The following is a 17,809-nucleotide window of genomic DNA, read 5'->3' as shown; positions in this document are numbered from 1 at the left end:
TTTTCTTGTTTGTTCTGACCTACTTCCCAACACGCCACACGTAAACACGGCCGCCACGCCCTCGGCCAGTTCTGATTGGACGGGAGACGCACAGGGAGGAGTTGATACTATTTTTCCTGGCGGGCTAAACAGGCTGATGATGTTTAATATGATACTGTAGTGTTGAGAAGTGTTGGCGTCTGTCATTTGAACCGTCTAGGTTAATTATTGCCTAGATATGTTGATTAGATAAAGTGTGGGAAAGCCGGTTGGTGTACCTCATATTTCATAGTAATTAACTTATTATGGCATAGTGAATTGAGAAAATGTAATCAACCGAATTGGCCAGCTCGTTCCTAAATATTTGAGAGCTTTCTGAGATTTCTCTTCTATTACAGACTGTAACATGAGCACCCAAGAAGCACTCTAACATCGTGGAAAAATAAAATGGTCATTATAGAACTGAATAATTTCAATCAATCAAATTTACAGTTACATGTGAATATGGATGTATGTGCTGAGCGCATCGGGCTGTTGCGCACTTAAAAAATATTGTATAATAGTAAAGCGGCGTACTGACGATCAATTGGTGGTTCACATGTAGAGGCGGGAGTAAAACGCAATCCTCGCTTTTCTATTGGATATATGTAGATCACGTGGTATGAGGGTCAGAAGTGTACGGAAGTAAGTTGTCAACCGCATGAGAGAGGAGAGGTAGACCGAGGAAAAGAAATGGAACAAAACAACGGTGTGTATTCTGTTTGTCAGTATTGGTAGCTCCGTAGTCAATACATAAGAGAACTCATTCTTAGCTAAAATATAAATATAATAATAAAATAGAATGGTTTGTGATAGTATTGAACTCGTAAGCGGCTGACACAATGAGTTCACGGCTTAGCTATAAAATGCAGTCAGGACACTTGATGTCTATGAACGCTTAGATGTCTCCTGTCTGTAATATAGAATAATGTGTTTCTGTTCACCTCACCTCACTTACAGTATGTGTCGATGAGACGCTGTGTGAACGTTATGCAAGTCATGCTGACCTGGTCTAATTTACATTGAATGGACGCTTGCACTTCTGATAAAACACGTCTCTTCTTGGACTTCATATTTTCACCTCGTTTCAACGGGAAGGGAGAAAGGAAGAAGAGTTCAAGTCTCTGAACCTATTCTGCAATACAGCATATAGTTCCATAGTCTATCTCCAACACTGTTGAATTGGGCTGTTGATATTCAGCCTTTCTGTAATACCATATGTCCACACTGGCAGCTGCGCGTGTTCAATATACTGACTGGTTTGACCTTCTTGACCCCCAGAGGCTGGGAACCTGGCCCAGGTCCAGAATGTGGTTCTGGTTCTGTCAGGTAAAGGAGGGGTTGGCAAGAGCACCATCACTACAGAGCTCGCCCTGGCGCTGAGACATGCCGGCAAGAAGGTGAGGCGACACAGCCTGTCGGGTTGTATCCACTGAGGTGTGTGTGTGTGTGTGTGTGAGAGAGAGAGAGAGAGTGAGGGAGAGAGAGAGAGAGGACCAAATGAACAGTGAGTTCTGCATTACAGCACAGCCGTTGACATTCTACCATCAGCAATCAAGAAATGAACTCTCTGCGATTCTCGAACACAACATCTACGGTGGAGCCGCTGTCATTAATGACAGTGGATTCCCTGCCTCAGCGTCCCATGGCTGGCGGGTGACAGTGGGTTACACGTCTCGTGACCCTTCTCTCTATGGATCCTAACATCTCCCCCCCCCCCGTCCTCCAGGTAGGGATCCTGGACGTGGACCTGTGTGGGCCCAGCATCCCCCGGATGTTGTGCGTGGGCCGTCCGGAGGTGCACCAGTGCGACAGCGGCTGGGTCCCCGTCTACACCGACGCCCAGAAGAGCCTGGCGCTCATGTCCATCGGGTTCATGCTGGAGGACCCGGACGACGCTGTGATATGGAGGGGGCCCAAGAAGACAGGTAGGCCCGTGGTTCTGGTCAGGTGGGGGCCCAAGAAGACAGGTAGGCCCGTGGTTCTGGTCAGGTGGGGGCCCAAGTAGACAGGTAGGCCTGTGGTTCTGGTCAGGTGGGGGCCCAAGAAGACAGGTAGGCCCGTGGTTCTGGTCAGGTGGGGGCCCAAGAAGACAGGTAGGCCCGTGGTTCTGGTCAGGTGGGGGCCCAAGTAGACAGGTAGGCCTGTGGTTCTGGTCAGGTGGGGGCCCAAGTAGACAGGTAGGCCTGTGGTTCTGGTCAGGTGGGGGCCCAAGTAGACAGGTAGGCCTGTGGTTCTGGTCAGGTGGGGGCCCAAGAAGACAGGTAGGCCCGTGGTTCTGGTCAGGTGGGGACCCTAGAAGACAGGTAGGCCCGTGGTTCTGGTCAGGTGGGGGCCCAAGAAGACAGGTAGGCCCGTGGTTCTGGTCAGGTGGGGGCCCAAGAAGACAGGTAGGCCCGTGTCTGGTCAGGTGGGGGCCCAAGAAGACAGGTAGGCCCGTGTCTGGTCAGGTGGGGGCCTAAGTAGACAGGTAGGCCTGTGGTTCTGGTCAGGTGGGGGCCCAAGTAGACAGGTAGGCCTGTGGTTCTGGTCAGGTGGGGGCCCAAGAAGACAGGTAGGCCCGTGGTTCTGGTCAGGTGGGGGCCCAAGAAGACAGGTAGGCCCGTGTCTGGTCAGGTGGGGGCCCAAGAAGACAGGTAGGCCCGTGGTTCTGACCGGAGCCGTCCAGGTTATTACCTGGAACCCCGGTCACACACAGGGTTAAACCCGCTCCAAGTCCAGGTATATTCAGTGGCGATCCTCTGTTGAAAGCCTTTTCGTGAACTTAAGTTTTTAATCTGTGTGCTCTTGTGGTCTGGGCAGATCTAAAGTGCACAGATATGTAAAAGCCATATGGCTGTAGGGAATATCCCTCCGATTGATAATCAGGATCACATGCTGAGGCCATTAATATACTCTCTCTCTCTCCTGACGTTATGATCCTATCCCAGCTCTGATTGGTCAGTTTGTGACGGATGTGGCGTGGGGCGAACTGGATTTCCTCCTGGTGGACACGCCCCCTGGGACGTCCGACGAGCACATATCCGTCCTGGAGAACCTGAAGAAGCAGAAAGTGGACGGGGCGATTCTGGTCACAACACCACAGGTGCTGGATTAAGTGGTGGTGGTGGTGGTAGACGACTAGACGTATGGCGGTAATGAGTCATTGAGCACACAGTAATAGAAAAAATAGAATACTGGTGTTTTTAAAGGCCTAAACGGCCTGGCCTCTCTGTACCTCTCCGAGCCCCTGCATCACCACACCCCAGCCAGAGCATTAAAGGAGTAGTAAAGGGGAAAATCATGTTTAGCCCTGTTTTAAGGTTACTTATGAACCTATACAATGGTTCAGATCAAAAAGTTGACAAAACTAGCACTTTTGAGAAAGTCTGATAATTGCTCTACCACCGTTTTGGTCATACAATGGATGTGGATGGGCACCTTGAAAAATCATTCAAAAAACATGTTAAACTCTCAATTTCAATTTCCTTGTTTTGTTGAGAAATGTTTTTATCTAGGACCCACCTTTGTACGGCACTTTGGTCGACTGCTGTCGTTTTAAACGTGCTCTATAAATACATTTTGATTTGATTTGAACCAAGTACGGTAAAGCTCAGTAGCACACAGAACACGAACCGGGAATCTCGCGTACCGGGACACCTCAAGTCCTTTCCCCTCGTCTAGAACGCGACTTGCTGCCCTGTACTTTGGGCTTTTTAGAGCGGAGGAACAGAGCTCTGCCCTTGTTGGATGGAAATGTAACTCTAGATGGGAAGAAATATAGTTGTGGAGGTGAAATATTTGTTCTGTTCAAATCGGGTTGAATATCACCAACCAATCAGATTAAGTCTTCAAGCCTTCGCTGCAGCTGGGGGTAGAAATACTGAACGTTCGACACATCTGAGACAAGAGTAAGATCTGTTTAAACGAATGTCACACCTAGCCCATCTGTAGCGATACTGTGTGTGTGTGCGTGTGCGTGTGCGCGTGCAGGCGGTGTCGACCGGTGATGTCAGGAGGGAGATCACCTTCTGTAAGAAGACGGGCCTACGCATCCTGGGCATCGTGGAAAACATGAGCGGATTTGTGTGTCCGTATTGTTCAGTGAGTGTTACAAACATATACGTTAAATGCAATTATTGTTAGTCGCTTTGGATACGCGTCTGCTAAATGACTGTAATGTAATGTAACACACACACGCATGCATACACACACGCGCGCATGCACGTACACACACATTCAGTTCTAATCTTTCTGGTCATGTATGACACATCTAATGTGGTACTTTTGCTTCCAGGAGTGCAGTAATATATTCTCCAAAGGTGGAGGAGAGGAGCTGGCCAAGCTGACTGGATCAGTATATTTAGGTGAGGGCTTAGTTTAATTACTCTCAACTTTTCTTTGAAAAAAACGCATGTTGTTTCCATTCACCACCACTAGGTGTCGCTATATCCCATCTGTCTGTAGCCGCCATCTGAAACCCCCCCGCTGGTCATCACTCAGCAGGCATTTTACGTCAGAGCAGCACAGATAAAATGGTCGGTCTGGATTTCAGCTTGTGACATTTCTGGGTAAGAGATGATACATGGAAGTCCATCAATGCCACACGGCCAAGCTACACAAGATCTTTAACCTTTACCACCCGACCTTCATCGGCTATGAAGAGTCGCAGCCGATCAGTAACCAATGAAGCAGCTAATGTAAAATGCCCTCGGCAATGAGGAGCGAGGCACACACTGCGCTGTCCTCGAACAGCTGGTTGTGGGAGGAACTGTATACCTACTAGTCTACAGAGACTATAGTATCCAGTCTGCTAGTGAGTGCTGGATCTTTGGAGGTGCTGGCCAATGAGATGAGACTTGTCGTGAGTATCAGAAGTAGGTCAGTGGTAACTACGTGTGTGGTGTGATTATGCTCTTGATGCTCTTGTGAGTTCTGGCGAGTAGTAGTACATTGGCTTTTCCTACGTTAAATGCAATAATTGCAAGTTGCTTTGGATAAATGACTAATGTAATGTAGCAGATTGCTTTACCCATCCATTCTCAAAACTAAAAATGTATATGTATTTATATATATATTCTTCCATTCCAGGTGCTGTGCCTCTGGACCCTCTTCTCACCAGCAGTATGGAGGAAGGCAAAGACTTCATCCAGGCTTTTCCAGACAGCGCCACCTTCAGTGCAATCAACAGCATAGCACAGAGCCTGATGGCCAGCCTGCAGAGCACCTGAACACCCTGTGGATATGGTCCATTTGGGATTCAAATGGCAGTAATATTTGTAGGCATTGCGTTTGTCATCTACAACCTCACAATTCATTGTTACCTTGCAGGTTCAGTATTCAAAGCCAAAAATGAATTAACAAAAATGCATACAATTCAGTTTTATATACACATTAGCATGCAGCAGCCCTTAACAGGGCATGTATGAAGGGACACATGAAAATACCTGAACAGACTCGGATGATAAGTGTCACCTTCTACGGTCACACAGGCACGATCTGATTGCTCTGTGGTTCTGAACACAAAAAATGTAATTAATCAAAGCTGATATTTGTTGTGACGAAGCCTGTGTGACTTCCTCCAGGGCTGTGGAGGTATGGTGCAGATATCTTTCTAACAGATATGGTGGTTTTGACCGTTGTGTGAAGTTCCACCAAGCAGGACTGACGTTTTAATTTGTGTTTATTTTCATTTATGACCACTTATTAGTGGGTTGTCTTTTTTTTTTTGTAATTTATAATAAATGTTTTGTCAACTCAATGATCCATGGCCAACCTTTGATTTTAATTACAGGGGATTGTTTGTAATGCAGTAGTTAACTTCAGAACACAGTGGGATAAAAGTCTTGTCTTGAAAAGTCAAATCTAAGTGAGAATATCCTTTAATTGATGTAACACATTCATCTCAACACTACAGCAAACTAACTTGAATACGAGTGGCGATGCAGGCTTTAGATTAGTACTTGTTGATAAATGTGACAGCTCTTCAGAGCACTTTCTCCAGATCAAAACGACCCTGTGATCAAACTCTTAGCAGAAATTTGATGCAAACAAATCCAAACTGCATGTGTTGCTAATGCTACAGCAGAGCTCAACACTAGAAAGAGATCTTCAGCTACATTAGAACATGATCTTACTGTACAGAGACCACAAGCTCATTTGAACCCGGATTGAATCTTCTGAAAACCACCTGATTAGCCATGTATTTTTAACCCAAGACCGGAAAAAAACATTGAACTCCATGCAGGTTTAATGGGTGCCATGTAGAGAGAATGAGTACATGTATGGATGAAGGGTAGGGGGACAGGGGCATGAATAAGTTGGAAGAGATGAGTTTTGGAAATTACACTTGTGAGACCCAACACTGGGCACACACACCTTTAATGAACCAAACAGCGGAACTACAGGAAAAACATTGAAGTGTTTCGAGAATGTTTGCGTAATGATCTAAAATACACAGTTACACACAAAACTCCCACTCCACCTGCCACACACTAAAGGCAATCTTAATTTTTAAACCAAGTATTACATCCAGAGGAATTCCAACCACTTATCACAATTAAACCCACAGTGCAGTAAATCTATCTATATATAGATATTTATATGTATGTCTGTGTATATATATATATATCATGGGGAATTAAAGACGTTTGCTCCATTTAAACAAGTTTCATGAACAATTCCTTATAAATAAAATCAGTGGACAACAGAAAAAAACAAAGCTAGTCCATACATCATTTTTTTTCTTTACAAATAGATCCTCAACATCAATGCAGAACTCATGTAAACTCCCAGATTCAATGGAGGAGAAAAAAAAGCAGTGGCCTTTGGTCAGCTCTCTCTAAAGACCAGGACCAATCAGAGACCTTGGTCAGCTCTCTCTAAAGACCAGGACCAATCAGAGACCTTGGTCAGCTCTCTCTAAAGACCAGGACCAACCAGCCAAGACTTGGCTGGCCAGAAGGCTTGAGCCAGATTAGGGAAGAGAAAGTCATCATACAACTGTTTCTTTATAACACACACACAGGACAGACAAATCACTACATTGCGCATTTACAAGAAGTTGACTATCAAATCGGGACAACTGTACACATTGTAGAGATAAGACCATATTTACGGAGCAATTTTTAATCATATAATTATTTGTATCCACATTCGTCAAGTTTTTTTTTCTTTCATCTTTTTTTTGTGTGTCAGAAATTTTACACTTTTTTCTCTCCCCCCCGTTTTGCACTTTTTTTTTTTTTTCTCCAGCAGCAACATGAAAGACAAGAGATTTTTGGAGTGGAGAGAGAGAGAGAGAGGGAGGGAGGGTGTTTATTTCGTGGACAGGATGAGGGCTACGATGAGCCCGTAGAGCCCCAGGACCTCGGCGAAGATCAGGATGAGGATCATGCCCACGAAGAGTCGGGGCTGCTGGGCTGTGCCGCGCACACCGGCGTCCCCCACGATGCCGATGGCGAAGCCCGCTGCCAGCCCGCTGAGACCCACACTCAGACCCGCACCCAGGTGGAGGAAACTCCTACAGCAGGGTTAGGGGGGGGGGGAGATAGAAAAGGGGGCAGACAGAGAGAGACAGAGAGGGAGAGAGAGAGGGGAGGGGGTGTAGAGAGAAAGAGAGATGGGGCGGGGGAGGAGAGAGAGATTACTAAACAGGCCTAATCAATAAAAGACAGCAGCATTATCCAATGCAGAGCGAAAGCTTTAACGGAAGCACGCAAATGCCGATTAGACGAAATGACCTTAATGAATTGCATTTTTTGAGACGCTGGTTTTTCGAGGTCTACAGACTCCATAGCCGATTAGCCGCGTTCGTTCCACACACACACACACACACACACACACACACACACACACACACACACACACACACACACACACACACACACACACACACACACACACACACACACACACACAGTGAACTACCCCCCCGATTCATTCCTATTTAGGTGTTTACATGATCACTTTTTATAGGATTGGGTTTTCATACCGAATTAAAAGGGTATTAAACTGTCCATGTAAACGAAGGCATGACTGTCCTTACAGTAACTTCTCAGCCCTAATCACTTCCTCATTCCAGTCCTAGGTATGCAGCCTAGCTTGACATTTAAAGGTTCCCAAACAGGCCATTTACTATCCGTAGTCTAGCACAGTGGTTCTCAAACTTTTGTAAACGCACCAATTTTGATTGCTAAAACAATTCTGAGGACCACATTCCCAAATATGAGGAAAAAAAACTAATGGTCCGTCAAGCAAGCTACGTTAGCTGAACACATTTGGATGTGATTGGCACGGTGATATTTAAATGTAACTGGTCATTGCAATTATGCATTTTAACTTTTTATTTATTTATGCAAGTTCTTGAGTACATTTAGATATGAAATTAACTAGCTGTGTCAATTACCAAACTTTATTCGATTTTTTCCTAACCATTTGGCAGTAGGCTAGCACTGCCTCCGCGGCCCACTAGATGGCGCTCTGTGGACCACCGGTGGGCCGCGGACCACTAGCTGAGAATGGCTGCTCTAACGGTCTGTCAATTCCATCACTCTGATCCTCCTCTACAACTGTGAGGAGACTGTGTCCTTTATATCGGCAATGCAATTAAATAACATTCAAGTATACAGTTGTGCAGTGAGCATCTGGAAAGGCTGGATACACACTGTATCAAAGCGTCTGCGAGGGCACTCAGGACTCACTTGTAGAGGCTGACCTTCTCAGAGATGTTGTTGGCAATCAGCACCGCTACCACCAGGCCGTAGATGGCTATGATACCCGCCATGACCACGGGGATGATGGACTTCATGATGAGCTCTGGCCTCATCACTGACATGGCGGCGATGCCTGTCCCACTCTTAGCAGTGCCGTAGGCTGCCCCCAAGGCTGTGTGTGTGTGGGGGGGAGGGGGAGAAAGGGGGGAGGGAGGGGGGGGAGAGAGCACATTAGTATGCATGTGAATACACTTCAGATACAGTAGAGTTAGGCGACTGGAGAGGAACTGAAAACCGGGGTGTGTCATTTAATCAGTTTGTGTTCCTTTAAACCAGCACAAAATGGCTTCCGTCTGCAGGAGCTGGGAGACAGTCCGCCCGTCATTATCATTCGTCACCACCAAAACCTTTCAAGTAGAACACCTGATCATGTGGCCTCTGGTGACAACCCCCCCCAGCCCCCCAGTCACAGTCCAGGGCTGGTTCACAGAGACTGAGTCGATTTTAACCCTTTCCCTCCCCATTTCAATAAGGCAGTGTGTTTCTGTCTCAGACTGACTTGACTGCTAGGGCTGCAGTGTTCTAAATCACTCCCCCCTCCTCCCAGACCAGAACAGAGTCATCAGGCTCTGCACACAGGAAGCTTGTGACGCACACGACAGGAGGCAGTAGATATCCTCCTGAGACAGAGGCAGTGGCAGAGGGAGCTAAGGGAGGGGGTAAGCTGTTAGCATTAGCTAGTACAACAGAAATGGGGGTTAGCTGTTAGCATTAGCTAGTACAGCAGAAAAGGGGGTTAGCCATTAGCATTAGCTAGTACAGCAGAAAATGGGGTTAGCTGTTAGCATTAGCTACTACAACAGATCAGCCCTCTCAAGAGTACTGGCTAATGCTAATAGCTAACCCCCCCCCAGCAGCAGCTCAAGGTGAGGTTAGCTCTTAGCGTTAGCTAGTACAGCAGCGCCACACACACACACAGCGTAACAATGGCTACGCTTGCTGCTGCCACCGTCGTCATGGCTAATGTAATACAGAGAGCAGCAGTGCCCAGTCAGCGAGTTGTGCGGGAGGGAGGGCTAATGCTGCCAGAGACGTCACACGGAGAGAACCAAGTCTGCAGGAGGCTGGCCGAGGATGTGGGGGGGAATTACACTACAACCCCACATCTAAACACTACGACCCTGCATCTAAACACTACAACCCCACATCTAAACACTACGACCCCACATCTAAACACTACGACCCCGCATCTAAACACTACGACCCCACATCTAAACACTACAACCCCACATCTAAACACTACGACCCCGCATCTAAACACTACAACCCTGCATCTAAACACTACGACCCCACATCTAAACACTACAACCCTGCATCTAAACACTACGACCCTGCATCTAAACACTACGACCCCACATCTAAACACTACAACCCTGCATCTAAACACTACAACCCTGCATCTAAACACTACGACCCCACATCTAAACACTACGACCCCGCATCTAAACACTACGACCCTGCATCTAAACACTACGACCCCACATCTAAACACTACAACCCTGCATCTAAACACTACGACCCCACATCTAAACATACCATCCCATTTAAAGGATGAGGTTTGAGTAGGGAGGGACGTTTAAAGGATGAGGTTTGAGTAGGGAGGGACGTTTAAAGGATGAGGTTTGAGTAGGGAGGGACGTTTAAAGGATGAGGTTTGAGTAGGGAGGGATGGATGTGAATCTCTAAAACAAGGGCAAAAAAAGAAAAAGGAAAAAGCTGCGTGAACCAGCAGTGCACCTCGTAAAAACGGCGAAGCCCATTGGTGGGCTGGGAAAGGTCGTATTTTCTCCAGCAATGGAGCATCCGATTGGTGAATAAAACGTGTCCCCCTTGGTAACCGGCAGTCAGACAGGAAAATAAAACTGTCCCTGTGACCAGCGCAGAATCGTGAATCAGAGGTAGGTGACGAGATTTCCCCCGTGTCAGCCGTGTGTGTGTGTGTGTCCCCTCTATCCCGAGGTGGTAGCAGTGAGCCTGACAGCTCTGAGAAGGGTCTGACCAGAGAGAGCGCACAGCATCCCTCTAGACTATTCTTCTCTACTACCCCCCCCCCCGTCCCTCTAGACTATTCTTCTCTACTACCCCCCCCACATCCTTCTAGACTATTCTTCTCTACTACCCCCCCCCACATCCCTCTAGACTATTCTTCTCTACTACCCCCCCCCCCACATCCCTCTAGACTATTCTTCTCTACTACCCCCCCCCCCCCACATCCCTCTAGACTATTCTTCTCTACTACCCCCCCCCCGTCCCTCTAGACTATTCTTCTCTACTACCCCCCCCACATCCCTCTAGACTATTCTTCTCTACTACCCCCCCCCATCCCTCTAGACTATTCTTCTCTACTACCCCCCCACATCCCTCTAGACTATTCTTCTCTACTACCCCCCCCCCACATCCCTCTAGACTATTCTTCTCTACTACCCCCCCCACATCCCTCTAGACTATTCTTCTCTACTACCCCCCCCCACATCCCTCTAGACTATTCTTCTCTACTACCCCCCCCCACATCCCTCTAGACTATTCTTCTCTACTACCCCCCCCCACATCCCTCTAGACTATTCTTCTCTACTACCCCCCCCGTCCCTCTAGACTATTCTTCTCTACTACCCCCCCCCCATCCCTCTAGACTATTCTTCTCTACTACCCCCCCCCCATCCCTCTAGACTATTCTTCTCTACTACCCCCCCCCCGTCCCTCTAGACTATTCTTCTCTACTACCCCCCCCCCGTCCCTCTAGACTATTCTTCTCTACTACCCCCCCCACATCCCTCTAGACTATTCTTCTCTACTACCCCCCCCCCGTCCCTCTAGACTATTCTTCTCTACTACCCCCCCCCCATCCCTCTAGACTATTCTTCTCTACTACCCCCCCCCCATCCCTCTAGACTATTCTTCTCTACTACCCCCCCACGTCCCTCTAGACTATTCTTCTCTACTACCCCCCCCCACATCCCTCTAGACTATTCTTCTCTACTACCCCCCCCCCGTCCCTCTAGACTATTCTTCTCTACTACCCCCCCCACATCCCTCTAGACTATTCTTCTCTACTACCCCCCCCCCATCCCTCTAGACTATTCTTCTCTACTACCCCCCCCACATCCCTCTAGACTATTCTTCTCTACTACCCCCCCCCCACATCCCTCTAGACTATTCTTCTTGTTCGGACAGAGGGCGATTGCAGGTTGCAAAACACGATGCGCACCACTGCGATGGACCCTCTGCAGTTTGCATACCTGGCCCGAATCAGCGTGGCGACGCCATCATCTACCTGCTCCACAGAGCCTACTCACACCTGGAGGGGCCAGCAAGGTCAGTAAGAGTCACGTTCTTTGACTTCTCCAGTGCTTCAACACCATCCTTCCCCTCCGGCTTGCGGAGAAGCTTCTTAAAATGTTCGTTAAAGTTCATTAAAGTGTTTGTTTTTGTCCTGGGAAAACAGCCTGAGGAGGAGTCATTTCCTTCCTCCTCATCTACACACACGTTAAGAGGGCTGCATCACGAGATGGGCCTGAAGAGGGCGGAGCCTGCCGGCCTGGGCCAGGAGAGGGCGGAGCCTGCCGGTCTGGGCCAGGAGAGGGCGGAGCTTGCCGGTCTGGGCCAGGAGAGGGCGGAGCCTGCCGGCCTGGGCCAGGAGAGGGCGGAGCCTGCCGGTCTGGGCCAGGAGAGGGCGGAGCCTGCCGGTCTCCAAGGCTCCGTGACAGATGGATGGATCTGGAAGACGTGGCTGGGCCAATCCTTCAAATGTGCCCATGGCTGCCTGCCATAGCCCCCCCGACGTCTCCGTCTGTCTCCCTCCCTCTCGATGGATACATTCACTTCTTCATCACGACAAGCCATCTCCAATACAAGGTTAAATCACTCCCGGAGGTTCGGGTCTGGAGCACGACAGCGCCTCAAATTGGGCACCGGCGATGTCAGCTGGCCCTCGACCCGATAACACAGCCCAGCGCCTCCCTCTGTGGTCTGACCCTGTGGACCCACTGGGCTGATCAGAACATTTAACAAGAGGCTCACTTCAGGCATGTCTGAAAAAGTGCCATTACAAGCTAGTGCACCGACCGCTGTACACCTAGGCATCTAAAGCATAAGGGACCACCGGCAAGATGTATTTTAGAAGCTGGCTCTGTTTTCTCGTTGTTTACGATGAGTAGTGAGCTTTAGGACGCTATAGAGACGAGAGCTGTGTTCCAAGCGCTTTTTAGCACTATAGCGCCGTGACTTTTTGGTCTAGAGTGCAGGCTGTAAAATAATGTTGATGACGACGAGGGCGGTCGGTTTTTCACAAAACCGCAGACGGCAAACATTAGCTCTAGCTAACATTAGCTAGCCATCTTAACTCAGCTAGTTAATCTAGTCAGCAAAAACACGACACTCGTTGCTAACGTAGGTGTAAAACGTCAGTAGCCTAGCCAGCTCTAAACTGCAGCTCTAGTACGCTCTAAGCAGCTGTAAGCTTGGCGCTGTTCAGTTATATACACTCACTGGTGGACACACAGCCTAAGACTTTAGCATGCCCACACTCGAACTCAATAGCTATTACAGGCCGATTAGAGAGAAATCCATCCACTGTGTTCACTGCCTGATCTTAAATATCAAACTGAACGACTAGCCTAATCGAAAAGCTACTAACTGAAAACGGTCTATGCATTTTCTGAATGGCCGCAAGGTTCCGTGCGTCTTTATAAATACAGTCGGCTCCTGGAAGAAAAAAAAAAACACCGTCCATCTTGGAAGTACAAAGGAGCCGTCCTCTGAGGAGAGCCTCCTATTCATCCATCCACCACCGCTGACCTCACACCCACAGCAGCCCCACCCTCCTCCTCCTCAGTGACCAGGCATGACGGTGACACGACGGCCGCCCGCGCAGCTCCGGGGGGGGGGGGGGGCGGGGGGGGGGCAGATGGCTGCATCTCTCTGGAGATTAGACCAATGGTTGGTGTGTCTGAGGACTTCCGCTGCCTTGGTGGTGACTGCGTGGAGATGGTGCTTTAATCCTAATCCTCTGCAGAGGTAAAGAGCTTTTATTATTTCCCCCTTTTTTTTTAATTTTTTATTTCTCCACCCCGAATATTCATTATGTTACGGGATGCCAGCCGGCGTGCAACGTTTAGGAGAGGAAGGCGAGTGTTGGTGGGGGGAGGAGGGGCTACATCCAAGGGTGACGCTCAGTCTGGGCCCAACACCAAAACAGAGGAGGCGGGGCCGGACTCTGGAGGCGGCCTATAGGGAAAGAGTTTTACTAACCTATGGAATCATCCGGAAGGTCAAAATCTGTACTCTGCCGATGCGCCACAGTAGGAGTATACTACAGTGAGGAAACTGCGCATTAACTGAGCGACGCCACAGGGCTGCGCGTACTGCGGTGCCCAGGCGCTGAACAAGCCGCTGACGTACCGAGCGGAACGGCTCTCAGCAGTTCGCCTGGCCAGAGAGAACACACACACGCGCGCGCTCGTGTGCTTTACACCCCCCCCCCCCCCCCCCCCCCCCCGGGACCAGGAGGACATCTGCATCAGGATCCTTCTAACCGGAAATGGCAGGCTAGATCCTAACAAGGTCAAATTAAAAAGGTATTTATATTGTTACAGGCTGAGACAGGACAGGAGGATGATACTGATAGACTATGGAGAGGAAATTGCCAGTTTGGGAACCTTCAAATGTCTAACTGAGTACCCTGGACTGGAATGAGGGACTGATTAGCACTGATAGAATAAGATACTGTAAGGACAAGAGGACAAGAATTCCAATGTACCAGGGCCCGTACTTGAGGGCCTTGATACAATCTACGCTGTAGTTGTATCTATAAAACCAGATGTGGTTCTTGACAGTCGGTTTAGCATATTCATCCATAAACAGAAATAAATAGATAAATAAATAGATTACCCTCGTCAGATATAAAAATATATATATATCGTCTGTCTTATCGGCCGATATTTAAGATTATCTGTATGTTATTATCCAATTGCCTATAAAACTTAATGAATTTTAAAATGTGCTTCTTTTGCTCTGATACAGCCCACTATGTTCACCACTCTGTGGTCTCGTGCCATGTCCCTCTTACAGCCCTGTCTGACCAGCACAGGCTACATCTCTAGTCTAAACAGCTCTATCTGACCAGCACAGGCTCCATCTCTAGTCTAAACAGCTCTATCTGACCAGCACAGGATGCATCTCTAGTCTAAACAGCTCTATCTGACCAGCAACGCCTCCATCTCTAGTCTAAACAGCTCTATCTGACCAGCACAGGCTCCATCTCTAGTCTAAACAGCTCTATCTGACCAGCACAGGCTCCATCTCTAGTCTAAACAGCTCTATCTGACCAGCACAGGATGCATCTCTAGTCTAAACAGCTCTATCTGACCAGCAACGCCTCCATCTCTAGTCTAAAGGGCATTTCAGCAAAGTTTTGTGTTTGAATTTATTATTCAAAAACGTTGACACCAAGATGTTTCATTTTTACTGCAAATGTATATCGGTTATTGGTCTCCTTGATTACTAATAATGGGTATTGGCCCTGAAAAGACCCGCTCGGTCGACCCCTGCTCAGTGAGTGGAGTACTGAGGGCAGGTCTGGTGCTGGTCGGCCTTCATCCACCGCTGCCCACAGGGCAGACAAGAGGGGGGGGGGGGGGCACGTCTCCCATGCTCGTCAGAGCCCTCTGGCCAGGCTGAGGTCCAGAGCTGGGGAGGGCAGCCGGCCAGGACACCGAGACTGCCAATACAATGAGACGGTGGCCATTAACAACGAGAGGTTTGGGGGCGAATATCACCAAGTGATTTTTTAAATGCCGAAGAGTGCTTTTGTTTGTGCACAGAGGTAGAGGAGAGATAGAGTGCAGAGTTGAGAAGTGGCAGGTGTAACCATGTTTCCACATGTATGCAAATTACATGGTCTTACTGCGCAGCCACTGGGTGACGTCCCACACGCATGCATAATTAGAAACTTGGGGTGTAACAGAACCATAAGAACTGATTGGTTAAGAGAGTGCGAGGCTCATTTGTCAGAGGTTCTGCTTTTACACACCTCCCGTTTCTTTTAATGCTTCACTTCACTGAACTCCCTGAATAGGTTTGGCCTCCTACAGTCCCAACCTGCCTTTATACCCACATAGGCTGCTGTAGCCTAAATCCAGACCTAGCCTACACTCAGGGCTGAAAATTAACACCCACCAACGGGCAAATGCAGGTACAATTTCCAATTGGCGACTAGATTTCCGAAGGCTATCTGGAAAAAATATATACTTGACCAGTAGATTTTTTCATCTACAGTCCCCTTGGCAGGTGACTCACCGTGAGCCAAAAAGTTAATTTTCACCCCTGCCTACACTATACCCACCATCTTATTTTGCGTAACAACCGTGGTGAAGTTAACGAATGCAGGCAATTCCATACCCAAGTATCTGTGCAAAAACATCTGATGTCCCCTAATAAAAGGAGATGACCAGGCTCCCTACACGCCCCTCAGCCTCAGGGCCTTCAGTCTCATCTCCATGGCGGCGATGTACAGCGAGTGACATCACAAGATGGCAGCCTGTAGTTTTCCGTCAGTGTCTCCAGTAGAAACCACATTAAGATGCTTAATTCCGGGGCCAGAATCATCAGCTGCATCCCCCCGACCTCCCTCCACCCCCTCTCTCCTCCCCCCCCCTCTCGCCCCCCCCCCCCCCTTCTGTGTGCAACTGTATTGCCGGCAGCCCCCCCGGCTGGCTAATTCTCCATCTGTCACTGCTACCCTCGCAGATCCCTCCTACAGGCAGCCACAAGGCCCTCCTCGCTGCCCTGCCCTATGCTAAGCAGCGCTACACAGCGTGGCTCAGCCTTAAGAAGTGGATGGGACGGAGCTACGTTAGCCTCTAGCTACGTTAGCTGCCCTGACTCGCACACTTGAGGCCAAGGGAAGATGGGCTGATTTTAGACTGAGCTGAAAAAGGTGCCATGCCTGGTGTCTCGACGGGAACGTTCACTAAAGTCCAAACGCCTGTCTCTCAACGTGTGGTGTCAGAAGTGTGAGCGCTACAGGATAGGACCTTTCTTCTTTTGTGGGATAGCTCACAATTCCTCTCCGAATGCCATTCGTCCATATTAAGTGCGAAACCATTGCATCTGCCAAATCCAACAGAATACCAATGTTTCCAACTCCTTGTTTTACACAATGATTAGTACTAGGCCAGCACCAGTAACGGTTTAATGGCCTTTTTACACATTCATATCATCTGGTGGTAGTACCACTAGGATTTAACCAATTTCCTGATTCCAGTGTGACCCCTTAGCCAGCTACGGACCATCGCTGCGGCTGTCTCCCCAGTGTGAAGCTGCGAGCCACAGACAGCCCCCTTCCCCAGAAGACAGGCCCCTCCCACAGGCCCGCAGCTGTGTGGACACCACGATTCAATACCACCCCACAGGTCAGGCCCTCTATAACATGACAATTAGTCGTATGTCGATTACACATTACCAGCCGCATCGGGTCCATGTAGCCGGCTTTGCTACTTCAGAGTTGTGAATGCACGCTGCCAGGGGAATTCAATCAGAGCTATTGCACCGAAACGTTTGGTACTTGGGTCTATTGGATATAACCCACCCCCTGTGTAGTAGCCTATGTAATGTATCCGTGCATCACAGGGACACTGAAAAGGGGAGTATTGGTGTATATCTCTACATCCAACCACCATCATCTGAATCATTTAATTATTAGCAAATTGTGTGTATTAACAAACATTGAGAAAGACCTAATGAACATAGGCAAGACATTACTGGCAAGACATTACTAGCCCCTGAGGTGCAAATAGTAAAACATGGATTATCATGTGGCCCATCAATCTTTTAGATCTGAGGTTGTAAATGCCACTGTAAGCGCAGTTCAGTGAATCACAGGCCATTTGGACATTCCGAATCAGAAATCCCATCATGTGGTTGTCATGTGATCTCACGTGGAAATGTCATTCTGTAACAGGCAGTGGGAAAGAGGAAGTCGAGGTTTTTATTTCTCTTTGAGAACTGTGAAATGTGCCAATCGAGGACCAATTCTAAAACGA

At 48.5% G+C, this 17,809-nt stretch overlaps 2 protein-coding genes across 2 annotated transcripts in view; one reads left to right on the top strand and one right to left on the bottom strand.

Moving 5' to 3' along the window:
- Window positions 1-664: 664 nt before the first annotated feature.
- Window positions 665-5,689, top strand: nubp2 (nucleotide binding protein 2 (MinD homolog, E. coli)). The gene is made up of 7 exons (XM_084456408.1): window positions 665-727; window positions 1,300-1,418; window positions 1,748-1,946; window positions 2,949-3,103; window positions 3,991-4,101; window positions 4,295-4,364; window positions 5,089-5,689. Exons 1-7 carry the CDS (start codon window positions 712-714, stop codon window positions 5,226-5,228), a joined length of 810 nt encoding a protein of 269 aa, XP_084312534.1. The 5' UTR covers window positions 665-711; the 3' UTR covers window positions 5,229-5,689.
- A 1,392-nt stretch (window positions 5,690-7,081) lies between these two features.
- The window catches only part of atp6v0cb (ATPase H+ transporting V0 subunit cb), a 12,100-nt gene continuing 1,372 nt past the window's right edge, over window positions 7,082-17,809 (bottom strand). The window contains exons 2-3 of the mRNA XM_084456279.1: window positions 8,700-8,883; window positions 7,082-7,519 (exon numbers count right to left, since the gene is read on the bottom strand). Of these exons, the coding sequence (XP_084312405.1) occupies window positions 7,315-7,519; window positions 8,700-8,883 (389 nt within the window). The 3' untranslated portion in view covers window positions 7,082-7,314. The remainder of the gene's footprint in view (window positions 7,520-8,699; window positions 8,884-17,809) is intronic.

Source organism: Borostomias antarcticus, assembly GCF_949987555.1.
Source record: "Borostomias antarcticus genome assembly, chromosome: 22".
Taxonomy (NCBI): domain Eukaryota; kingdom Metazoa; phylum Chordata; class Actinopteri; order Stomiiformes; family Stomiidae; genus Borostomias; species Borostomias antarcticus.
Note: the sequence above shows the minus strand (reverse complement) of the source record. Positions and strands in the feature narration are given on the sequence as shown.

Coding starts and splice junctions, on each gene's coding strand:
- nubp2 (XM_084456408.1), top strand. Junction 1,419..1,747: donor TGAGACATGCCGGCAAGAAG/GTGAGGCGACAC, acceptor CCCGTCCTCCAG/GTAGGGATCCTGGACGTGGA. Junction 4,102..4,294: donor TTGTGTGTCCGTATTGTTCA/GTGAGTGTTACA, acceptor TTTTGCTTCCAG/GAGTGCAGTAATATATTCTC.